A 25,758-nucleotide genomic window follows, 5' to 3' on the forward strand; every position below is an offset into this window, starting at 1 on the left:
CCAGTAGATGCTGCAAGCTTCTCTGGGTTCAGTTACTAACTAGCACATTTGCCACTGAAGTGAAAGGTTGCTAGAGACATTGTGTTTCTCTAAATGCCTGATGGTGGTTATGAATTTGTCTTTGGAAATACTGTTACATGTGCGACTGTATTTTGCGTAGAAGCCTAATCTGTTTGTTTATGATAGGGAAATGAACTCTTGGGAGCTCAATATCCTGGAGCTCACCATGATGTGTCTATAAAAGCTGTACTGTCAAAAACAGACTGTTACACGAGCTCTACAGTTTTGCTGAGACAACACAATAATAGTGAGTTAGGGGTTAGGAACTGTTTTATTAGACAGCAGTTTTAGACATCTAGAACTGTATGACTACTCTATATATATGTACGGCACTGCCAACATAACAGACAATATAAAGGGTTAATAGTAAAGCAGCATCTGGTGCGTCAGGCTCTGCTCTACATTTTCTGTTTCTGTGTTCCATCTTCACAGGAAATAGGAATATTGCGCTCCGGCCCAGGAGATGACCGAGGTGCTGTGATTGTCAGTACACCATCACACGACAGACTGGAGGTGACCTCGGCACCTGTCACACCAGAAGGAAGCCTGTACTTCCTCAGAAACTCTCTTGACACATAGCCGTGGTCATCCTGAAACAGAATTAGTGAGTGCATCAGAACAGTGTGGCTAAATTTATTTTCTGGTGTTAAATTTGCTCCTCTGACCTGTCTGTCTTCATGTTTGCCGTGTATTGTGATGAAATCATCACTAACGCTGACAGACAGCTCATCAGGGGAGAAATGCTTCACATCCACATAAATGACATAGCGATCCTTTTCCAAGCGCATCTAAATACATACAGTAGAGCAGTGAGTCAGCCTGGGATAAAAACCCATACAAATCTTGTTTAATGAAGGACTGGCACCTGAAAATTACACAAACACTCATGATATCAGTGGAGGTTTTGACTCTGATGATCATTAATCCAAACCTCACAAACGAAAGGCCATAAAACACTGACATTTGTGTGTAACTCCCATGATGTAATAATCTTAATTACACAGGTGAACTGTACTCTACCTCACTGTGTCCATTGTCGGGCCAGTTGAACCAGCGCATAAACAAAGGGCGCATCCAGGGGAAGGACCAGGAGAATGGCCACATCATTGGCCAGTCAGTGAGAGGTTCTGCCATGGAGAGGTCAGGAAATCGATGTGGGAACGCCCGGCGGTACCAGGGATACTGGATGGGGATATCCATGGTGAGATTCCAAGAGGGTTGTAATAAATGACGAGGCAGGCTGACTAGGTCTGATTTGGTTTGAGATGGGTGCTGCTGTGCTCTCCTGCACTGAATTTATAGGTCTTTCCCTCCCATCCAAGCCAGACTTTGCCTCTGTTCACCACCTCTGCACCCACTCCCCTCCGTGACCTCCCATGCACACTTGCATATGGACTCTGCCAACAGCCTGATCTTTCTGGAACAATGATGTCAACTGTTTATCCCTCCATCATTCCCATTGTTTTATCTGTCTGACTGAGACTGGTTCTCTCCCTCGCCGTTACCCTCTATCTGTCCCTGTTCTCTCGGTCATGAGGTGACACTGGCTAGGAATACTGCTGACATCCTCCATGCTCATTCCCCAGGAAATGCTCCTGTCTGGTGTGTGTGTGCCTGTGTGTGTGTTTTTGTGAGGGTTTGTTTGAGGAATAGCTGCCAGAGCATTAGCCTGCTGTGCTCTGAGTGCCAGGAGCTTTAGGTTTGTGTGTGGAGTGGATGTGTGACTGAATGGGAACTGATGAGTTTGTAAGGGCCAGCATTAGATGACACTGTGCGTATCATTTTGCTATGAGCTCAGATGTAAAATATGAAGTCCTTTGCGTTGGTTGTGCCAATAAATTTCTTTCATCCTCCCAGTCATGTTAGTACTGAAGGCTATATGCATTAAATTATATCTGCAAGCATAGAGGTTCATCAGAGGCTTTTAAACCATCACACCATGAATTTTAGTTTTAGTGCTTTGCAGACCAAGCCCAGGCACTGTGCCTGAGCCAAAGACCAGTCCAATCAAAGCTGGAGTTTTTATCTATCATTAATATAAATGCCCAATATAAATGTTAGGTTTATGGACAGGTCGAAATGAATTCAAGTAAGAAAGCAATAAAGTCACTCCAAGGTACTAAAGCATGAGCATGGCAGGTACCAGTAAAAGCCCTGACTGTAGTGAATTAAAGGATTTGTATTTTACTGATTATAAATGAAAGCTTTGTAAGTGTAAGACATTATATGTTTAATCAGTCTTTGTTAAACTGTTACCTTTTTAAAACTGTCCAAAAGCTCAGCAGAAATATGTGCTGAACCTTTTTCTTTTCTTGCCCTTAAGGCCTTTCAGGAAGGCTCTCCAAAACGTGGTTAACGTTGTTTATCGCAAATTATAAGTTTTCCCTAAACACGGGAAACTAGTTTTCATTCTTAAACCCAACAAAAGAATAGAAAAGAAACAAAGAAAAAGACAGGAAATACGGTATCCACAAAGTCGGCCCTATTAGCGTCGCTTGTTACCATGGTGATGTGTTTTGTCCCGGTCTCTTAGACTGGAGCAGTTTTGTTGGTGTAGTTGGAAATAACCAACATAAATGTGCTAGCCGGTCAGAATCGTTTTTGTGGACGCAGAAATGGATTTACCAGCGTCGTATTATGGGGAACTTGATCAAAGAAACCCAGTACTTTCAGCTTTTAAGCGAGAGATTAACTCGTTTATAACGCTGATGAAACAAGTGGCTTCGTCGAACAACCAGGACAACAGCACTTATGCTAAAGGGTGAGATGCTAAAAAGCCAAGTCAGCGCTAGCTTATAAAGCTCATATTGACTTATTATAGGAAACTTTAGCTTATTAAATCAGGCTTATTTAAATAAATTTTTATAGCTAGTTGCGTGCAGTTTTTATTACCGTCATTGTTCCACTAAAATGTATTTATAATAAATGATACACTGTGTAGCTTATAATTATTATGGTGTTTATGATTTGACCATAATATATAGAAATGTTTGATAAGGTCCAGTTACTAGGCTTGTACTTAAGAAAAGTCTTGAGTGCACCATTTACATTTTTTTGCTTTGCTATAACTGCAGCACAAATCTGCTGTATAAAGCAGGATTGCAGTGGCCTTTAATAATAACTTCAATATCATACTGCAAGATATACTTTTTAGCAGACGCTGACAGTTGCTGCTAGCCAGCATCATTAAAAAAAAACAGAACAACCGAGTCGTCAGCGTACATCACAGCATAATTAAAGGCTTTTTCCTATCATGCATCCACTGAATGTCCTTGTTTAACTTTTTAAAAAGATCATGTAGAAAATGAAAATAACAATGTTCAGTTTGTCAGTATCCCAAAAAACAGATTTGAACATATTTTTAATTACATAGATCTTGAACCAGTTAGAGATCGCTTGGTGTTGATGTTCGCTTATTTATGTTATTTATTTTAAAGCTATGCTTTTCTGAATTCATTTTCCAAGGATTAAAATTCTGGTGGCGATATGGAAAAAGTTCAAACATCGACTGCCTTTGAAACTGTACCAGGAGCACATGTTGCAGATTGCAGATTTTCTCTTTGGAATAAAGGTATTTGACAAATCCCCCAAATTAGAATACCTACTAATATTTGGTTACCACAGACTTTTTCTTTGATTAAATATTAATTCAGTCTGTGCGACACAGTTTTTTCAGTCACTATTGTCAGTCTTGGTTGCTGTGAATTCTTTGTTTTACTACTTGACTCATTGGTTTTGTTCTCAGTATTTGCAATCTTGGTTTTGCTGCAGTAAAACTATAAGAAGCCTTTGGATATGTTGTCTTCTGCGCATTAATTACATGTTAACACATTCACAGTGTTATTTCTCTTCCCTCTGTTTCTTCAAGCTGTACCAGCTGGCTCTAAGGCAGGGCTACAGTCTCCACCTGTCACAGTTCAGCTCAGTGAAAATAACTGACATCACAAATGTGGATCAGTTTATGGCCTGCTTCTTCCCCGAAGGGCTTGATACAGACCAAAATACCTTTGCCATGAAGGTAAGGTACACATCACTGTGTGACTGTGTGTGTCCTGTGTATCTCTGTTTAGAATGTTGTGTAATAACAGGATTTGCTTTGTTGTTTTATGCTACAAAGAAAGTTTACTACATTGGCTGAGGTCATTGACATTTTGAGACATTTTTATTAAAAATCTGCTATTATTCTGTATGTATCCATGTGTCTGCGCCTGTGTGTCTGTCCTCTATATGTGTGTGTTTGTGTCTGTGTGTGTACAGGTACGTGCCATGCAGGGGTGTGCCCTGTGTATATTTGAGCTGGAGAGACAGCACAGTTTCCTCAGCCAAAAGGGGCTCTGTAAACTGCTGCGTGTGCTGAACTTCATGAGGACCATGATGCAGGCATTTCAGCAACACGAGCACCTCTACTGGCAGATATATAATGGTATATTAGAAGAACTTGTATAATTCAGTGTGATATTTCTATCTAGGAGTAATCTTGGTAGAACAAACTGAGCTCTCAAAATTTGAAGATAAAAATGAAAATGAACTGTTCATAAACTGTTTATCTACTATTGTATTAAGTAGTAATGTATTTCTATCTCTTGTCATCCAGGTTCATTACACATTTACAATGTCTGCCGTTATTTGATGACTATGCAGTGCAGCGCGCAGGTACTGTTCATTCCTTCCACTTTTCACTTCTGCTACTCATTCCTAAAGCAGGGATGTCAAACATAAGGCTCACAGGCCAAAATCAGCCTGTCAAGGTCTCCGATCTGGCCCACTGGTTTACTTTAAAAAATGTGAAGAAAGGCATACATTTGGGGTTTTTAACTGTGATTTGTAAGTTTTACAACTTTTCCTAATGATAAAGACCTCATCTATTGCCATTCATACTACATCAAAGTAAGCAGTAGATAAGCAAACAAGTTCCAAGTTTTTTTTACTCAATCAAAGTGGGCTGTATCTGGCCCACGATGTGAAATGAGTTTGACACCCCTGCCCTAAAGGAAAATAAAAACATGAAGGATGGTGAGAAAATCATGTGTGACAGAGACTGAATGTCTAACTGAATGTTGGAATATGGCTTTGGACTGATCGTGAGTGACAATATTTCAGTTTTAGTTGATTGAGCCTCTGCACATTGCAGAACACACAACTAAATCTGTGTAATATTGTTATATAATGAATGTAGTGTATAATAAAATTGTGTAGTTGTCTTTTTAATACTTTGTGATACTCACAGCCTCCGTTTGTCATCCTATTCAGGCACTGGAGTACCTCCTGTGGGCAAGCATCAGTTTGGAGTTGTCCATCCCTCTGATGACAGCTAAGTATCTGCCAGTGATTGTCACACTCTACTGTGCCGTCTGCCAGTGTTACTATGACAACCATGCTGAGGTGCAGGCGGAGGTGAACTACGTCAGCGTCAGACACCTACAAATACACGATTTGATCCATCACAGGCTGATCTAATCAGTAATAAATGCTAATTGTAACTTGGTGTTGATCTTTATGTAATTTCCTTAGCCTGCCTGCTGTTAATCAGCACAAGGCACTAAATTATTCCTCATGCTTGATTGTACAAAAAGAAAGTCTTGCTGGTATGGTTAACCCATGAGTATATTTGCTAACTACATTTGTTTGTATATTTTATTTTGAAATGCAACCATCATATTGTTGCAATAAAAGTTAATTGGATTTGTGTGTCCTCAAATGCTTTCAGGAATTTGCCCGGAGAGCCCTTGGAAAAATCAACGAATTAGCAAAACTCGGGGAGCACAGTGAAGTTCCTGCCACCAGAGAGACTCAGAGAGCTTACAAAGATGCCTCCATCAAGGCAAGAAACTTGTCCTTGAGATACATCAGCAGACTATGTTGTTGGGATAAAATGCTGTTGTTTCTCAGTGTGTTAGATACAGCAATTTCCATACTTACATGCTCACAACTGAATATAGTCACTTCTGAAGAAGCTTACTTACCTTGTCAGTGTTTTACAGTATCGATGTGCTCTTCTTTGGTTAACATATGAAAGGTGATTGAGAGCGTTCTGTTTTTCAGCTTGGTGCCATGATTTTCAAGCGAGCAGCATTTGAGACCCGAAAGAGACCCAAAACCCTGTACAAGACCAAAATCAAAAGCACCCTGAAGGACATACCTAATGTAATGGGATCTGCTTTACTGCCATATCATCATATTTAATGTTAATTCTTACTTTTAAATGCAGTGTAATTTAGGGGCTCTTGTTAGTTGTTTAACGCTGTATACTGTGTTATCACCTTTAAATCTTCCATCACTCTATGCATTGCCTTTGTTGGATTTCTTTAATAATAATAATAATTAAATAACCCCGTGCCATATATTTTAATTGTTTGAACCCTAGATTTCTGTTTTAGTTCTGTTTGTTTTTTACAACCTGTTTGCTTCTAAGGAACTCTAATGTTGTGAGTCGGTGTTGTAACTAAAATCACATGCCTACGTGTGTGTACTGTAGGTGCCATGGCCTCGTACCCCAACAGAGCGCCTGCTAACAGGCTTGTTTGAGTGCAGTGCAGCACAGTTCCTGGGCATTTTGGAAGCACTCTGGGACAGCAACACGCGGCCACTTCAAATGAGAATGCCTGAAGATCCGGAGCTACAAGAGGTCTACCTGGAACTCCTGTCTGCTGGAATTAGTTTGTTATCTGGTTAGTGAAACAAGTACACAATAAAAAACATTTTGTGATTTCAGTAAGGTGAGGGATTCTGAGTGGGTAATGTACATGTATGGCCGTGTCTGTCAAGGTGTCACTGGTGAGCAGAGGTATGATGACCACCCGTGCCTGTCTCCTCTTATACTGACACAGAATTCGACTCTGATAGATTTAGCCATTTCAGGTGAGTCATTTTGGTCCTTTATTACAATGAGCATGTGTGTTTGTTTTGTGCATTGCTTTAAAAGTCAGTATGAGATAAGGAGATGTGTTGTGTTGCTAGGAGAAAACAAAATACCCGTCATGTCTGCAGTGAGGTTCATCAAACTGCTGTTTCAGTACAAGCAGCAGGATGCATTTACTGAACTCAGCACAGAGATGCTGCAGGTTTTGACTGTAAGTAGCACACAAGCAAAAATGCTTTAATTCATATTAATGAGAAAAGTGGAATACATCAGGTTTCACATGCATTTCAAGATTGATGATACGGTTTGGGGCTTCCACTGTTTGAATGATCATCAGGGAAGTTTTTATTTAATTTGGCTTTCTCTAATCACAGAGTTTGGATGGCCAATCATTCAGGAGGGGAAAGCAGGAGCTTGCTTTGCTTCACAGTTTCAACATTTTGCTGTCTACCCAGAGGAGCCCTCCTAAAGAAGACATCACAAGCAAAGGTAGCAATATTAAATCTGCCACATACAGACTTATTACATTTTTCAGGCTCCAAACTTTTATTTTGAAAAATAAACCTTGTTAATAAAGGATTCATTAAATAGCTTTCTGCCTCCCTGTCCTTGAATTTTGTGCTTTTAAGCTGCTACAGAGTTTATCAGTATTTTTACCGCATGTAATACATCCAGTTTTTATCAAAATTAGCCAGCAGATTAGTATATCTGGAATCTAATTTTTCAAATCAGCTAAAAATTCAGCATGCTAGCACAAAGTCTGAGTAATGTTCAATCAATATTGTGAGAATAGAGCTGGTAAAGGTTTAGATATTTCACTGAAAGCAAGTAGGTATTATGTAACTTCTGTCCAGGGATCACCACTTACCTAAATCAAATAGAGTACATATGAGAAATGTCAACTGCAAAACATGTCTGGATCTATTTTTTCGTGATGTTTTTAGATCAAATAATGTACTAAACATTGATTAATTGTTAGTATGGTGGTAAGTGGTGAGCTTTGGTTCCTCAGATTATTCCAAACTAATCTCAGCAATCACAATATAAAGTGGTCATGTTCTTTTATGTTTCCACAGACCAACATAAGGCTTCACTTTCTATGAGTGATAAACTGATGGATCTGGTAGAAACCCTTCACAAGTCCGTCTGTGATTCTGCTCCTGTAAGTTTCTATGCCACGTACTGTTTGCAGGTGTTTGTGTTGAGGATAAAGGATTAGGGTTCAGGCTAAAGTTAGAATTCAGAGGAGGAGATTTATAAGCATTTAAGCTGTGTGTGTTTGTGTCTGTGTAGGAGGTGCAGCCAGATGCAGACCTGATTTTGGATATTGTGTTGTTCCTGTGGGGTAAGATGAAAGCGGTGATACAGAGAGATCCTCTGCAAAATCATGACAAGGTGTGTGTTCAAAAAAATATTTCCTGCGGCTGCTTCCGACTTTATTGCTGTTAAATATAAAACTTTGCATAGTACATTCATGAATTTTCATTGTTCTGTTCATTTGTCTTTTTTGCAGTGGTTGTGGTGTCTTTATGTGTTGTATGAGGTGGCCCTCGCCTGTGACCTGGCAGCTGTTGACTGTATCATGATAGCAGAGATGAGCCACACACTGGGCATGCTGCTTGAGAATGCAGCTGAATATTTTCTTGAAACTACAACGTCAGGTGCGAGGTTATTTTCTGCCACTTGCCCTGTTACGGTCTGCTGGAGATTTAAAGTTATTGTTGTTTGTACTGTATCTATTTGATCTTGCACCGTCACAAATACACGCATACGCACACATGAACTACAGACACAAACCAAAGCTTTGAGAATATTTTTATTCTCATGTCTTATCTCCAGCAGTTTGCGAAAGAGACTGTGATGATGCAAAGCCAAACTCTTTCTCTATTCTTGAGGTATGTAAATAGACTGGTTGGGCATACCATCAAAATGTGAACAAATGACATCATACTGCATGGTGCTATTGGGCAGTGTCCTGTCTCTTGTTTACTGAAAGTATGAAGTGAACTTTTTATATGTGTGTTTGTGTTTGCAGAGTTCAAGCACAGAGCTGCTTCAGAAAGTGTGTGAGGTGGTAAAGAGGGGTCTCGAAGCTTTGGCAAAGGGTGCGGCTACGCTGGCCCCCCAGGACTGCTCAGCTTTCACTGACTTTGCGTTCATGCAGGTACACAGTCATCTTGTCCCACACTCATTTCTAGCATGTTGGTAAATATTCTTTCTCACATTTACTGAGTTTATTTACTAAATCTTGTATGGGCATGCAGTTTTTCGTTTTGTTTTTTTAAATTGCATGTGTTCTTCTTCTGATAGAAATTTAGTCCCCTCCAGTCATCGGCTTTTTCCACAACCTCTCCAAAATCATCAAAACACAGAAATGAAGACGATGAAGTAAATCTGAAAAAAGGAGAGGTGGAAACTCAAACAGAATCTGACTTTAATGGCTGTCGACAAACTGAAGCCACATGCACGTATCTTCTGATCAAAGATCTCCACCTAGAGTTGGACATTATCCTCCACAGGGCTTCCCTCAAGTTGCTGCAGCTAAATGCAGGTCAGAGTTGTTCTGGTGGTTTTACTCACCAGTGATTTTGGACAAGTAGTTTAAGCTCTGCACTGACTGAAATGGCAAAATATTGCTACTTCACACTTGCACGTTTATAAACAGAAGTTAAAATCTGGCAACAGTAAATCATAGTTAGAGGGAATTAAATACATATGCTTACCGACAAGTTGTATGTCTGAATATAATATAAATTGTGAGTAAACTGTCTTTGTTTAGTTGTAGAGTCTGAACTGTTGGACCGGATCAAAAAAAACAAGGTGTCCAAAGCTCTGTTCCTGATCCAGAAAGCTTTGCTGGTGTACAACAACATGGAACAAAGTGACATCAGTGAAACCAAAAGTCTGCTGGAGGTTAAACAAGCAGAATACTTTCACGACATTTGGTTGATTATAGCCACATTTTGACTTACTGGTGTTTAATATTAGTTTTAAGGACATGTGAAAATTATACTGCTGTGCGCTGTTGATAGGATGCTGCTACCCTCATAGAGAAAGCAGGTATGGAGGAGAGAAAAGTGTACATGTCCTCAACTCCTAATACTACATCTGAAGATAAAGGCAAAGTAATCAAGGAGGACGGACAGAGCCCTCCACCTCCTCCTGTCCTACTCTCACGCAACAACCACTCCATGACCTTTGCCCCAGCACCTCATAACTTAGAGGGACAAGTGAGATTTACATTTAATTAGGCCATCATTTTACTAATCTTAATAACCTAACAGTGAGCAAATAATCCACACATGTTCAACACTTTTTGAAATCTTTCCTCTTTTGTTTCCTTTGAGGTGTGCTGGTACCAGCTTTGCAGTCAGGTAGCTGAGGGCATAAACCGGAAAGTCCGGCTTGGAGACTGCAGCCTGCCAGGAACTGGAAATATGGTGCAGTTTATTTCTTCACAGAAGAAGAATATCAAGTGTAGTGAAACTCATTTTTGTCATTATCACTTACCTCTGTGTATATGATTTTGTTTCAAGGTACCTGCTGTATCTGGTGAGTGTGTGCTGAGGGTGGAGGGTCTGGAGCCCAATCAGAAGTATGTGTTTGCTGTTGCAGCATACAACAGTCAGGGAGAGCTACTGGGCAGCACTATAGGGGGGACAACATTACCACTCTTGGCATCCATGCCTGTACCGCTGCTCTCTGCTTGGGCTCATTTGGCTAAGGTACAATTTCAAGCTACTCTACACCTGTACCAAGTAGACAGAGAAAGGTTTGGGCTATGTTTTTAGCCTTGTTGACTTTTTCCTCAGGTGGCTTTTCAGACAGAGCAGTATGCTATAGCAAAAAGAGCCTGCAGAGAACTTTGGAGCCACTGCACCTACCCTGACAGTGAGTCCAACAGCACAGAGGGTAGACTAGCCACCACAGGGTGAGGAGGGAAACACACAGCACACAGTACCTGTCAAGGAATTTTCTTTTTTGTTTTGTATTTACTTACCTCCTACTCTGTCTTCATTTATCATGCTAAAGACTACGCAAAGAAATCCTGCAGTACTCCTCTCTTCACTTGTGTCAGCTGTTTCTCACGTCCATCTTCATAGAGACAGAGATCAACATTCAGCAGGGATCACTCTATTGGGACTCATTCAGTGACAATGGACCATTTATCTGGGAAAAAGTAAATACCTGAGTCTTGTTGAGCACTGTGCAGTGACACTAACTTATACACTTATTTTGCATTTTCTAAATGGAATGCTCTTCCTGTTTGTACGCAGGAAGCCAGACTGGCAGAATGCGAGCGAATGCTGGTGGCCATGGACTTGGCGATGTGTTTGAATGATGCGGCTGCTGCTTTGCAGGCTGCAGTTAGCTGCTACGGGCTCCTGGCACCTATAATGTTCCATCAGATTACTTGTGACTCTGTGGTGCAAGTATGCAACCACCACGTCCATAAAAGTATTAACAGTATAACATAGTAAGAACTATAAATGAATAATCATACCTCTGTTTGTGTTCTGGTGTTTAGGTACTAAAAAAATGCTTGATGGTTTTGGAGGAGAATTCAGGTCTTCTAAAACAAAAATGGACTGGAAACACCTCAGAATCTTTTATCCACATGATAGCCTGCATCACCTACTACCTGGCAAAGGTGTGTGTGTGTGTGTGTGCGTGCGTGCGTGCGTGCGTGCACATATTACACATATTGTTCATGTTAATGTGTGTACAAATACAAGTTTTAAAGTTTTATACATAAAAGTTTTGATTACTTCTTGCACTCATTGTTTGCATGTATATATTTGCACTGTATATTGGTTGACAGCGCGCTGTTGGATTTACCACTACATAAAATCTTTTTGTATAGTTTGAGACCATGCTACAATGCCAATCCATTTGTGTATTTATTATTTTGTGTTGACTTTTACTTACATTTACAGTGACTCACATGGAATTTAAAATAAGAATAAAATCAAAACTTTGTGCAAACTAACTGGGAACTCTTCTGTTCTTCCTGACAGATGTTGCGTGTGCTCAGGAAACACGAGATGGCCAAAGCACTGATGGACTGTGGCTGCAGGCTACTTCAGGATGTCTATCATGCCCAGCTGCAGATTAGGAGACTCACCAATCAATCTGAGGGTGTAAGAGCTGTTTTCTGGATGCTGTTGTGATATATTATGTATATACTTAAGTAAAGTACGACTTCTAGCATTTTTGTGCATTTCCATGTGTATAGCGTAAAACGGCAGATCAAGCCACAGTCAAGAGTGAGATGAAAATAAGTCGTCAGCTGAAGGCACTGGAAAGAAAGAACAAGAAAATAACAGTTTCAAAAGGAACACACACCTCAGAGCCTGGTAATAAACACATGTACTCACACTGGTCCTGTTAGTGGTGTGCAAAAGTCTCAAACCATTCCTTATTTCTTTGTATTTTGCTACGTAAATGGGAAATTGGTGCAGTAATTTAGTGAAATGTGGAAACATACACTGAAATATACGTAGTAAATAATGAACATCTTTATTCTTCAACACAGCCTAAACTCTCTTGGGGAGGCTTTCTTGTGATTTGTAAGTAGTCAGGAATTCAGGAATCGTTCTCCGAGCTTCTTGAAGGACATTCAAAGCTCTTCTCTGGATGTTATCTGCCTTTTGTTCTGTTCCCTGTCAACATGACCCTACACTGATTCAGTAATGTTGAGGAAAAGCCAATCCATTAGTGATATTGTGTTTTTCTATTCAGCCTTTACTGCATTGACGATGTGTTTGGGATCGTTGCTATCCTGAAAAGTGATGCTTTCCAGATGATAAGCATCTGGAAAAGATACAATTTAAAATTATTTGCCAAGTCGTAAGTGGCTTAATAAAAGCATTTTCTGAAAATGGTCATGTACAAGCACTAGACTGAAAATGAGTGACAAAATAGCCAATGTCCAAAACCCTTCAGAAAGCCTCGGGTGTTGTTCAACAACACTTAAAAAATTACAAGGTTGACTCTTTGAAACGAATCAGGAAGAAATGAGGGATGGCACAAGATTTTTGCACAGTAATGCTTATAGAAGAAAGTTTGCATTTTTGTTATAAATCCTGTAATTTTTGGACTGATTTCTATGTATTTTTCATATATTTTTCCAGAGACTTCTCAGACACTAACCGTCTCAGAAGATCCAAACTTATTGTACGAGCTGATCTCCAGTGGCACATTAAAGGATGCCTACATGCATGGTAAGCTGTATAGTCTTTCATATTTTTTTATGACGTAATTATTAGTATTGCTAATTCGTAGGTTTGTTCGTGTGTGTGTGTCCTTGATAGTAATGAAACTCCGACGCAAGGTGTATTTTACTGAGTTTGCTGCACTGCTGCTCCAAAGAACCATGAAAGAAGGCCACATAGACCTTGTGTTGGAATGGGGGCAGAGCCTGTTTCAGTTTCTTTCCAGGTGTGCTTTTAATATAAAGCTCTTCAATATATTTTTAAAAGCTAAAGACACCTAAAGATATCAGAAAGATATGACTGTCAGTTTCATTAAGTAAAGTTCGTGAATAGTTTTCTCTTTGGCAGCCGTGACGAGGCGATGGTACTGTCCGCTAAATGTTTGGAGGGGCACGGTCAGATTAGAAAAAGAAGTGGAAACCAGAATGCAAAAGGAAACGAAACCTCCCAGGTGATGATACAACATGTGCACACATGCATGTAGTTAATAAGGGCAGGAAATATCTGAGTTACACTGACAAAAATGTACATTACATCTCTGAATCTTTGGCTCACCAGGCTCAGTTTTAGTGCCAAAATTATGCTGCGACTTGAGAGAAAACTTTGTTTTTACTTTGTTGCTGCAATATCAACTAAAAACAATAACATGTGCTGCCCTTTAAACAGAACAAGAACGCTTCTTCACATGATGATACAAGAAAGCAAGCAAAGCATAAACTGGCACAGAATATGCTTTTGAAAATGAGGACTCACAGGTAGAGTATCTGTGTTTTTGTTTTTCTGTTTTCAGGAGGTTTCTTGATCATTTCTGTAAGTCCATATATAATAAGTGTGTTCATGTTTGTAGGGAAGTGCTGGCTATGGAGAACTTGCTTGCTATGATTTCATCTGTGATGCAGCGCCAAAAGAAGAGGCTACAGCTGAGGCACACTTGCGCTGTGGAGAGGGTGTGGAGATCACACCTGAACTACTGCATGGCTCAGGCCCATTTAGCAGTGTTTTACCAGCGTCTGCCCCAACAACACAGAGGAGACCTGGAGCAGAGGTTCACACACAGAGATGCCAGATATTATTCTTTACTTTTTCAGTTTTTTTCTCTTTGTAATAAAAGACTCACACTGAATACAAACACTAAGAAACAACATTTTTCTGATTGATGCTAAGCAGCTTTGCCTTGTTTTTGGGTGGCAATGTATTTACTTTTACGTGTATTATCTGAGCTGAGATACTGTAGTACTTCACATGGTTGACTAATTATAAAATGTCCTGCACTGTTTGTTCTTTTAACAGATACAGCCAGTTTCACCCTTTGTGTTTTTCTCTGGCTTACTCTGGTGTCCTGGTATGGAGGAACAACTCGCAGCAACATGAGTTGGAGTCTTCAAATGAAGCTGTTTTACATGAAGACTCATCTGATCACATGGACTATGTGATGACAGCTCACAAAGATAGAGGAAGAAAGGACGGTGAGAAGAAAAAGGCACACGGAAAATAAAGTGAAGAGAAAAGCTAGCATCTGGTCTGTCTGTCAACATTTGTCTTAATCTTTTGTAGCAGTTGATGGCTCTGTCGCAGAGGACAGATGTAAGGAGGGAGAGGGCTCTCCTCATTCTGTGGAACAGCAGATGGAGGCACAGAGGTGCACTGGTGCCACACTGCTGGAGTCAATTAACAAAGTTGCTGTGCATCTCCGGAGAGCGATGGTACCATTGATACATATGTGGATGTAAACTTATATATGACTTTACAGTGACTTTACATCTACATCCAACTCTAACCCCAGCATCCTCCTGTGTTACACCAACCCTCTGCATGTCCTCCTTCACTACATACGTGAACATTCTCTGTGGTCTTCCTCTTTTCCTCCTTCTTCAACAGCCTTTGTCCAGTATATCCACTCCCCCTCCTCTGCACAGCTTACAGTCCAACCTGAGCTGTCCCTCTGATGTACTCATATCTAATACTGTTCATTATTTTCCAGGTGTTGGCTCATCGTGGCAACCACTGGACCACTCTGCAGTGTGTGTGTCAGGCACTGTGGGACCAAAGCTGCAGAATCACTGTCCTTGTACAGAAAGCTGCTCAGCTTGAAACTCCATGTACGATTACAGCAGAACAGCTGCACAGTATTCTCACCCCACTGCTGGTGCTGGCCACTGACTTCATCATGGACATGCTGCAAAAACTAGGGGTGAGCTTAACATATTGCTATTTGTACTAATAGCTGCTTTCTAAAAACTTGCACATAGTTTTATTCCTAGGAAAGTATAAAGACAAAACCACAGCTTGCATGTCACTATGTGTACTTTTACATTTTCATCTGCATTTCTGCCCCTGCTAGCTCTGGAGTTTGTATGGCAGTGACTTGACTGAAGATGAGCTAGAGTCCAGTCTCCACTTCTCAGTCCCACTTGATGACTGCACCCAGGTGGATCTGCGTTGGGTCCGCACATTGGTGTTGCACACTCTTGAGCGGCTCCATGACAGTGGCAAGTGGGAAAGCCTGGCCCACTTTGCTTTACTTTTCAACTCATACACACGGTGAATAAGACGTACTACAAATCTTCTTCTTCTTTTGGCTGCTTCCGTTAGTGGCTGCTACAGTGGATTATCTGCCTCCATCTAAACCTATCCCATGGATCCTAATCTATCACATCAACCCTCTGCATGTCCTCCTCTCAGGTCTTCTATAAGACTTATTACAAATAGAAACATTTGTTAAGGAGAAGTAAATCAAATGCTCTTTGAGGTCTTGGCATCGCAGGAGATTTGGGTGGGGTCGTTGTACTTTGCATGAAACATAAATTCACCATAAGAAGCCAGGAAAACTCAAAATCATGTAATATAGAGAAACTTGATGAATACTGTGTTTTTTCACTTGTTGATGACCAAGACATTTAGTTCCTCATAATCTATGTTCCTGACAATGTTTTGTGTGTTTCTTTCCATCTATGTAATGATACCAGGGATCGGTATACTGTTATCGTAACTCCACTGCTTGTCCACGCCCAGAGGATGTTACTTGAAAGAATAAACTCTTTTGGAGGCCCTTCAGTCCCACAGCCACACCATGTCAACACACAGAAAGCCACTGGAAAAGAGGTAGCACAGACCCATACACAGAAACGCACACACAAAGCATAGCAAAAATTTAAAAAAAAAAGTGCACGTGTGCATGGGTGAATGAGGCAAGTCGCGTAAAGCACTTTGAGTTCTCAGATAAAGTAGAAAAGTCAAAGTCAAAGTCAACTTTATTTGTCAATTCTGCCACATGTACAGGACATACAGAGAATAGAAATTTCGTTACTCTCAAACCCTAGATGAAATAGCAAATGAACATTTAAATATAAGAGAGTGATTAAAAAATGCAAATAAAATAATTAAAAAGTAAAAATTTAAATAAATACAATACAATTTAACAAGAAAGCTATGCAATATACAATATACAATATTCAGGTAAGGGTAAATGACATTGAGTGTAAACCAGGCAGAGTAGTGCAAATAGGCAAATAGTGCAAATGGAGATTTAGTAATGTACGGTAAGAGATAGTATAACAACAAAGTCTTATGAGGTAATGGCAGTCCAATGCTCCACAAAGTGACTGGTAACTGGTGCAGGCCAGTGAGTGAGTCAGAGAGTGTGTGTGTGTGTGTGTGTGTGTGTGTGTGTGTGTGTGTGTGTGTGTGTGTGTGTGGTGTGTGATGTGTGTGTGTGTGTGTGTGTGTGTGTGTGTGTGTGTGTGTGTGACAGAGTTCAGTGAGACCGTGGAGGAGAAGAGGGGAGAGGGGGCAGAATCGGGAGGGAGTTAAGCTTCCTGACAGCCTGATGGATGAAGCTGTCCTTCAGTCTGCTGGTCCTGGCCTGGAGACTCCGCAGTCTCCTCCCTCGACGGCAGCAGCTTGAAGAAGCTTTGCATTGGGTGCGTGGGATCAGCCGCTATGCAAAGGGCTTTTTTAGTGAGACGGGTGCTGTAAATGTCCTGGAGGGAGGGGAGAGAGACACCAATGATCCTCTCTGCAGCTCTCACTATGCGTTGGAGGGTTCTATGACAGGACGCATTGCAGGCTCCAAACCACACAGTGATGCAGCTCGACAGGATGCTCTCGATGTTGCTCACTCAGCTACCACCTGAGATACCACCTTTAAATCAACCTCAGACTCCTCCTGTCCATGTGTCAAGGTATTCTTGGAGAAACCAAAGTTGCCCCTGATGCATTTATCAGAGTGTGAGTGTGTGTGAATATTAGAAATAAATGCTTAGGTATAGCTAAAAGCACCTTATGAATGTGTGTGTGAATGAGATTTTAGTGGGACGCTCTTTGAGTAGAAAGGGGCTATAGTACCGGTCATCATGTGTTGGTTAAAATCAAAGTGTAAGAAGTAAAACTAAGGCAGTACAAATGGTTTTATACAGAAATATTGTGGAATATTTGAAAAACTTAAATTATTTCAGTTAAATATCTCATAACTCACAGCACCACGGAATCTATGTTTGTTCTAGTTGCAGTCCTTAATTAATCTCTTGTGTCTACAATCTTGCATTGTCTGTATTGTGCAGTAAATGAGTGTATACTATGCTTTTCAGGTGACCAATAAAAGTTATGCAGGCTGCCAGCTTCTCAGTGGTCGGATCCATCACGCTGCACAGAAACGGCACCTTCACAAAAAAGCAGCACTAACAAACTCGATTCCTCGAGAAGCGGTTGATCTTACAGGTTTACACAGCCAAACAGCTCCTCTAAAATAATGTTAACACTGGTTTGTGTGCAGTAAATAGTAATGACTAAATACCAGAGTAAGAACTAAATGTTAGACAATAACTTATCAATTGCAGCAGCGCAGGTGTCATATTTTCATGTACATGCTGTATATTTAAGGTGCAGAGATACAGCACTCCATGTCCCTCGTTTGTGTCCCACTGGATGTAGAGGACACGCTGAGCTGTTATCATCAAGCTCTTGAGAAAAAAACATATTGTCTTCAGATGTTCCAGCACAGTCGCTCACTGCTTGTGCTGCTTCTGGCAAACACACAACCCTGTAAGTTCTTCACTGTTTGAATAACACATACACATGTTGCACACAGTATTTTAAATTAATACTTTTTGCACTGCTTGTGTCCCTCGTGAGGTTTTATGATACCGACGCAGCATTGTCGGAGCCGAGGTCTCAGCCATTCAGCGAGCTTTGTGAATTTCAGTCCCGTTGTTATGCCCACTCCAAACATCCAACCATGTGACCTGACAGAGGAGGACTACAGTACTCCAGATGCTATCTATGGCTTCCCTATCAGCCGTGACCACTTGCAGACTATCATTTCTGCATACTCCACTTCTATAAGTACGAGAACAAAAAATGTTTAGAAACTGTCGAGACTTTTATTGCACATTTTACATAAATAAGGCAAATATCAACAAATGCAGACTAAGTGACCTTACAGCAATATAGGATGAAGACATATGAGCACATATTTCAGTGGGTCAGATGGTTTACTGTCCTTATAATTATCATTCACCTTTTCCTCAGAATACCTGAAGGCTAACAGCCGTGACTCCCTCAGAGTTCTGGCTCTGCATGAACTGGGAAACCTACAGTTCTACAGTGGAAACACACGGTTAGCAAACTGTTGTACACGAGTGTGCTGTAACAAGTCTTCAGCCTTGTATTTAAATGCATTTACTTGTATTTAAATGCGTTTTCAACCTTTTATCAAAAGCAAAACTCAGATTGGCATAATTTATGATTTATTATGGTAAGAATTTTATTCCTGGTGTTTTTTATTTCCAGAGCTGCTCACTCATGCTGGAGTAAAGCCGTAGATTGTGCCTTGAAGAGCTCAGGTGTTTTGGAGAAATGGGATGGCGCGTCGCTTGGGAATGGCTCCCTGCAAGAAATTCTAAGGCAGGCTGGAATGTGGGGATGTCTGCAGGCGGCTGTGGTCACCGCTAAGATAGCACAGTAGGTTTCACTGAGGTTTATCATTGACTTGATGTGTTTTTTTATGTGTTTTCCAAGCATACACCTTTAGGTTTCGCCAACTCCTGCTGCATGTTTTTTGGTTCTGCAGGTTTATCTTAACTTCTGATATCAACCAGCGGACAAAGTACTGTCTCCTGTCTGCTTACCTGTTTAAGGTAAAACACATGGTTTGAGCAGATATACTGTTGCGTGTTTTAATGTGTAGGTATGCATGCGTATGCATTCATTCCTACATGCCAAGGGCAAAGCATGTAATAGACACCCAGTTCTCTTTGTCTCTCCAAAGGGTGAAATGGACACGCATGCATAAGCTGCATTACCAACAGGGGGAGATAATACATTTAGGCCAAGACATCAGTAGTGAGCAAAAATTGTATAAAGTGCATTTTAGAGTCTTTAATCGCCAGAAACGATTAAGCTAGGTGCCTAATATGTATTTACATGTAAATATGTTAATAATGTCTATGTAAATGATTTCCCCTGATTGTTGTAATGTTGTCTTTAAATAAAATATCTCCCTCTGCTGTTATTACAACTTACTGCAACTTCTGCACATGTGTCCACTTCATGCTTTGGAAAGGCAAAGCATGAAGTGGACACAGTGGACTGGAGTGTCTATTACACATTTTTGCTTCCTTCTTTAGAGTTTGCTGTGTTGCTCCATGGCTCAACCCCAGGCAGACCTCCAGTACGCCTCCTACAGCATCGGAGATGAGTTGCTCCCTGGAGTTGACCTTTTCTCCGAACCCCACAGGCTTCACCTCGGCACAACTGTGTCAAGCCTGAACTTCATTTGCCACTGGCTTTTAACCACTGGCTACTGCATCATGGTACACACACACAAACACTGCCCGCTATTCATCAGTGTTTATGATAAATAACTGGCTTTGTGTTAAGTTGTGTTTGTAATTTCAGCTGCTTCCTACACTAGCCCTCTATCTACATTTTGTGGGGACTGTGTGCAGAGACGTACAGCACACTGTTAAAGGCAAAATATTGAAGGTCAGAATTTGTTGTTTTTCCTGTGTTTGTATTCAAGTGTTTTGCTTTCATGATGGATTTTCTAATCTGCCTGCGTGTTTTCTGCAGATACGTGCCCTTACTGAACTGTGTCTGTTCGCTGAAGCTGTGAAGGACGCAGTTCAGCTCACACGTGGAACAGGTGTCCTTCTGCCTCATGGACAATACATTGCCAGTGCCTGTGTCCAAGTAAGAGCATTTTGTTTTTAGAAGCTGAAAGAGAATTTTCAGTGTCTTTCCACGTTTTCATTTTTTTCATTTTCAGTACACTTGTGTCCTTTGTTGTCCTGGTACTGGGAAAGGTTTTGTTAATGCATTGAACTTATGGAATCATCCATATGGAATTCTTAATATAGTAATAGTAATGATTACATTGCTTTTTTTGTGTATATGGAATATTTCACTGTTGTTGAGATTATTTCAGTTACACTTCTGGCCTTGTGCAGTTTTGGCCTTCTCCTTGAAATGTCATGTGCAGTACCCTCTCAGGAAGCCCGTCATATCTGTTTTAAACTGTGAGCTGGTCTGTCTTGTGAGCACTGCAAACTTCTGGTTATCACGTGGTAAAAAACTGATTTGAAACACTGCAACATGCTGTTTTTCTCATAGCACAGTGATTAGCACTGTTGCCTCACAGCAAAAATGTCCTGAGTTTGACTCCACCACCAGGTCGCAGCCTTTTTGCATGCTCTCCCCACAACCCTGATAAGAGAACTGATGGATATATGTCATAATTTCACATATGTTTTTGCTTTCTTTTGTGCAGCCTACAAAGACATTCTGTAGCAACGAGTCTCTTCTGGACAATGCAGAGGTATTCTCCACATTACTGTAAAGTCACACTTCAGAGTTTAAGTCTCTTAGTCATACTGAATTGGGTCAACCCCCTTGCCCATTCCTGTCATTCTGGCCTTCCAGGCAAATTTGAAAACACAAGTTAACCAGATATATGCACATGAAGTCACAAACATATATACAAAGTACTGTACTAACCTCTTTTTTGTCTTTGTGCTGCTCTTTTAGCTGCATACAACTTCTTTTAAATAGATGCTCTCTAAAGTGATCTACTTCATTGGATTCTTATGAATGTAATCTGTGTGTTTGCGGTGCTTGTGTTAAGGCTTTGGAGGAACTTGTGAACTGTGACTTTACTCCAGAAGTCTGCACCCTGTATGGACCAGCACTGTGCCTCAGATTTAACCTTGCTCGTGTTCAACTAGTTCTGGCACTTACTAATGCTATCGCAGGCTATCCTGTGCCAGGTCTGTAATAAGAATAATTCTCTTTCTTTTGTTTTGTTTCTGTTTGAGGTGATTTAAACAAAAAGATTAGAGGTAAAATTGACTCTAAACTCACATTTAATATATGCGTTCACATGAAAAAATTACATTATTGTATACATAGTGCTGACTGTTAGCAAAAAAATTGCAATCTAAAAAGATGATTTGTCCATTTTTTATGGGAGTAATAAATTTGCATACACTCACATTAAAATATACTGTTCTGTATTTGTGCCCTAAATGTTCAAGTTCTCTTTAAAAGCAACTTCAGTGATAGAACAAGCTGAGGATGAGGCAGTTTTGATGCTTTACAATTGTGAAATTTCAAAAGTGTGGATGTTTTGCAGATTCTGTGGAGGGAGAAGTTTGTATCAGCGTAACAAATTGTTCGGTGGACCCAAAAGATGATGAGCAGCACAGTCCAGACACTGATGACTGCTGTCCAAAGACAGGAGAGCAGAAAGTTCTCAATCTTGATGCTAAGAATCTAACCCCAGAAAGGATAAAGGTAAGACTCTTGGGAATTTAAGTTTTCTTTATTTCACACAGTAAATAAAGGACTCAAGGTTGATCTGCAGAATGTGAACGATGCCAAAACACACAATAATTCCACATATTTTTTCCTGAATTCCTCTCCTGCTTTTGTAGTCCTTTAGGTAACATTTACGTGGACTTTTTGATAAGACTTTCTAAAACCTCACTGAAATGTATGAAAACAATATGACCGAATTATGTCAGGCTTAGTAAAATAATTATCCATTCACAAGTACAGGGTAGGATGAGGTGAGGCACACCCTTAAGAAATATGAAGTCAATTCTCTGCCATTTGTCATCTCTTCTGTTACAGTTCCTTTTGCTGGAACGCGCCTCCTCGTGGTTAAACACCATTTCAGAGCAGCTTGAATCTCATTCCTTGTGCAAAATGGAAACCCTGGAACTGACGATAGAATCCAATCTTCTAAAGGGCAACCTCTACATGCAACAAGGACATACGGCACTTTGGTACAATGACTTTATGCATGTCTACTGTGTACATGTGTATATCTTACCTATCCTAACCATTTTTATGTCCCCCCCCCTTCAGCTTTGACACGGCAGTTTCATCTTTGAAGCTGCTCCAAACATCACCTGTGACTGTGAGAGGATCCTGGGCTGTAAGTGATTGGGCAAAATATTTATATAAAGCATTAACAGAATCGAGTAGGTTGATCCTTGAATGCTTGGTTACAGCAACTGTTACATTACAACCAGAATTGAATTTTAATTCTTTAAGTAATCATAATAAGACAGCAGAAATGATTTGTTGTATACATGATCTTTCTTAAGGATGATAAAGATTTTGGTGAGTCAGACGCCCAGAATGGAGACTGTCCCGGAGTAGTTGAGGCCAGTGAGAGGATTGGAGTTCATCTGTGGTTACATTGCCGCTTGGCTCTGGTCAACAGCTTGGTTGCCCACAACCCTCGCACCATTGAGCTTTTACCAGGTCTGGTCATGTGTTTGCTGTCTTTTTTTTTCAAAGTGGTGGATTGTACCACAACTTACTACAAACATTATTACTATTACAGTCACTAAAAAAAGATCACAAACTCTTTCTCTTTCTCATTTTTCACATTATAATTTTATTATAATTATTAATATTCCTAATATTTTTATTATTATTATACTTTTTGTTAATTTACGATGTACGTGGCACCATCTTTTCAAGGTAAGAACATTAATGAGGAAGCAGCCCGGGTGTTACAGGAGGGTCTCGATGAGTGTGCACTGTGGGGAGACCTTGACATTCAAGCCCTGCTGTTGGTCGAAGGTGCCAGACTGGAAGCCCGGAGAGGCAAGACTGACAACAGCATGACAATGCTGCAGGTACCATTGCACACAAAGACAAACACATTTTTTTCATTCTTTTTTGCAACAAAAGTAACGTGTTGAAAAAAGCATTAACAGAGCAGGAGACCAGAGCATGCGGTGTACATGTCTGATGGGTTGAATTCCAAGGCCATGCAGTCCTTGATTTAACCTAGATTTATACATGATCTTTGAATAATTCGGATCAGTCTATACGTGATCCAAGTTTGAAGAACTCCCTCAAGACGTTCCAGAGATTCTTGTGTTCAGCAGAATGGGACAGAGGTCAGTTAGAGACCCCATTCTCTGGTCTGCTGAGACAGTGGCTGTTAGTCACTGTTTATAAATGCAGGTAAATATAAAAAAGCTAAGAAAAAAAGCTAAATGAGATTAGAGTTAGGTAAATGCAGTCACTCTTTTGGTCTCAAACTAGAAATATAACGTGGACACTCTTGAGTTGGTGGCTCACATGATCAAAAATCTTGTTGTTTTTTTGACTTCATTAAAACTAATGAAGTGTGCACATTAGAAAGTGTGATTTTTGACGTCATGGATTGAGCCTGTATTTGTGATATAATTATCAGCATGGCTACACTGAACGTGCAGTGAATTAAAGTAATCACAGTCTCGGCGTTCGCCATTTGTCCCTGTGTGTAGAAAGCAGTGAGCCTGCTGTCAGGACGGACACACTTGCCACAGAAGTCTGTCATTACGCTGGCTCAGGCCACTTTGCTGCTCAGTGACTTAAGAGGGGCACAGAGTATCACACCTCTACAGCTGATGCAGAAACTGCTGAAAAAGCAGGCAAGTGAAGACACAAACACTAACACACACATATGTGTACATCATATTATCGCTGTATATTCTGAAAGCAGACAAACATAACATCATAACATTAACATTGATCTTTTTCCCCCTCTTCTTTCAGCTGTGTGATTTTGGTGAAAGTGTGGAATTAGTTGATGGAAAAATGCGTCTCTTTCCTCCTGGACCAAGAAACATCTACCTCCCATACTTTAACATACTAAACCAGACCAGTTTGCAAATTGGTAAATGAGGAACATTCTGTTTATCATGCACCACAAAGTACAACTTGGTCTTATGAATGTCATGAGTTTTAAAAGTATATATTTACAGACCAGGCGACTGATAGGCAGACGGCAGCCCTGGTATTTAGAGCTATGCTGCAACAAACAAAAATAAATAAATAAAAAGTTCATAGTTTGAAATTTAAAATTCAATATCTCTGAAAATGGATTTCATGCAGAAGGCGTGGATCGTGAACCCCAGCTAGGATTTTACACTATACTCACTGAGGACATAGATGATGTTCTGTTTCCAAAATCTTCACCATTAATTGATCTGGTCACTGTTTTTTAAATCAGGGATTTATTATTCAGACTTTGAGTATTTTACAAACATATTCCGTTGTTTAATGGCTTTACTGGAAGCCCCAGGTGATCTTTTTAAATTACTATTACTAAGATATTTAATTTGCTGTCATTAGAAGGTTAGGAAGATCACTACTAATATTTAGTTAGTATCACTACCAACTAATAGTAATATTAAAAGTTTAAATTACTACATTTTGGGTAATTTTTCTGTGAATAAATGTCTAAAAATGTCATTATTCTATCTTCTGCATCGCTTTCTGCAGGCAACATCCTGGGTCAAAGTAAAATGGAGACACAGGTTTCTGCAAGCCAGTCATCATAGTCCACTTCAAGGCAGACTTTGCACCACTCTATCCAGAATGAGAGCGACTCGAGCAATTTCATCTCCAAGCAATCCAACCATCTCCAGTCCTAAATTACTTAAATGCATCCTTTGTGCATATTTAACGATAGAGATGGATGCTGAAGGCTTTTATTTTCCTGGAGACCAAGAGTCTTGTGGACAAGTTTGTGTAGCAACACATTATTTTATCAACTTAGTACATAAGAGCCAAAATACTGTATAGTTTCGCATTTCTGGATCTTTTAAGTCACTTTTAGTTAACGTCTAGAATAAAATGAAATGGTATGCATTATTTTAGCGCCTTTTAATCTAAGGTACTGAAAGTTCTACAAAGCAAATGTTCATTTATCAAGTCACACACACCAAAAAGATCAGCCATGGGTTTGGTGTCTTGTCCGAGGACACTACTATGCGTGAAATTGCACAGGCTTGAACCACCAACCCTGCAAGCTACCCCACAGCTACACGGTGCTGCCAGAACTCTGTGTAGTTTTTGTTATTCTTCTTGTATGTTTATCTGCATCAGTAAATGGGTCAAATAAAAAAAACACAAAAGAAAAGAGTAGTTTCAAACTGACGTATGAAATATGGGAGCCAGACATCTCTGAAAAGATGGACACAGATGTTAAGTGACGACTATTCGGTATGGCAATGCAATGATACAGATACTTAAAGTAAAAGTATTCATATTTTGATCAAGTGTGGGTAACAAGTGCTTTCTGTCAGAAAAGGAATCCTTAATCTCTGAATTGACTTTTCT

At 40.2% G+C, this 25,758-nt stretch overlaps 2 protein-coding genes across 6 annotated transcripts; one reads left to right on the top strand and one right to left on the bottom strand.

Annotated features, from left to right (window-relative positions):
* Positions 1 to 312: 312 nt before the first annotated feature.
* LOC102297553 (alpha-crystallin A chain) lies at positions 313 to 1,359 on the bottom strand. The gene is made up of 3 exons (XM_005941421.2): positions 1,081 to 1,359; positions 726 to 848; positions 313 to 650 (listed from the first exon to the last, which is right to left on the bottom strand). Exons 1-3 carry the CDS (start codon positions 1,258 to 1,260, stop codon positions 459 to 461), a joined length of 495 nt encoding a protein of 164 aa, XP_005941483.1. The 5' UTR covers positions 1,261 to 1,359; the 3' UTR covers positions 313 to 458.
* Positions 1,360 to 2,549: 1,190 nt separating this feature from the next.
* LOC102298063 (cilia- and flagella-associated protein 54) lies at positions 2,550 to 25,290 on the top strand. Of its 5 annotated transcripts, none has more exons than XM_042228339.1 (57): positions 2,550 to 2,821; positions 3,526 to 3,631; positions 3,929 to 4,078; positions 4,318 to 4,483; positions 4,655 to 4,713; positions 5,311 to 5,454; positions 5,768 to 5,881; positions 6,103 to 6,204; positions 6,536 to 6,728; positions 6,826 to 6,918; positions 7,018 to 7,130; positions 7,294 to 7,408; positions 7,996 to 8,081; positions 8,213 to 8,314; positions 8,433 to 8,580; positions 8,759 to 8,814; positions 8,955 to 9,083; positions 9,230 to 9,470; positions 9,699 to 9,832; positions 9,952 to 10,149; positions 10,267 to 10,359; positions 10,456 to 10,644; positions 10,732 to 10,850; positions 10,952 to 11,099; positions 11,197 to 11,352; positions 11,448 to 11,570; positions 11,938 to 12,060; positions 12,156 to 12,276; positions 13,054 to 13,143; positions 13,234 to 13,360; positions 13,483 to 13,585; positions 13,801 to 13,889; positions 13,982 to 14,179; positions 14,425 to 14,600; positions 14,692 to 14,837; positions 15,116 to 15,325; positions 15,476 to 15,675; positions 16,101 to 16,236; positions 17,721 to 17,850; positions 18,013 to 18,174; positions 18,265 to 18,474; positions 18,661 to 18,748; positions 18,922 to 19,092; positions 19,202 to 19,268; positions 19,758 to 19,943; positions 20,029 to 20,115; positions 20,203 to 20,322; positions 20,900 to 20,947; positions 21,254 to 21,395; positions 21,761 to 21,921; positions 22,261 to 22,415; positions 22,498 to 22,567; positions 22,740 to 22,899; positions 23,122 to 23,279; positions 23,919 to 24,065; positions 24,190 to 24,310; positions 24,919 to 25,290. In XM_042228339.1, exons 1-57 carry the CDS (start codon positions 2,676 to 2,678, stop codon positions 24,975 to 24,977), a joined length of 7,584 nt encoding a protein of 2,527 aa, XP_042084273.1. In that variant the 5' UTR covers positions 2,550 to 2,675; the 3' UTR covers positions 24,978 to 25,290. The 5 variants fall into 5 exon arrangements, with proteins under 5 accessions (XP_042084273.1, XP_042084274.1, XP_042084275.1 ...); XM_042228340.1 differs by having other exon boundaries at positions 10,744 to 10,850; positions 14,689 to 14,837; XM_042228337.1 differs by having other exon boundaries at positions 2,551 to 2,821; positions 14,689 to 14,837.
* Positions 25,291 to 25,758: the final 468 nt, after the last annotated feature.

This window comes from Haplochromis burtoni, unplaced genomic scaffold (assembly GCF_018398535.1).
Source record: "Haplochromis burtoni strain Fernald_Lab_line unplaced genomic scaffold, NCSU_Asbu1 Contig_318, whole genome shotgun sequence".
Taxonomy (NCBI): Eukaryota; Metazoa; Chordata; class Actinopteri; order Cichliformes; family Cichlidae; genus Haplochromis; species Haplochromis burtoni.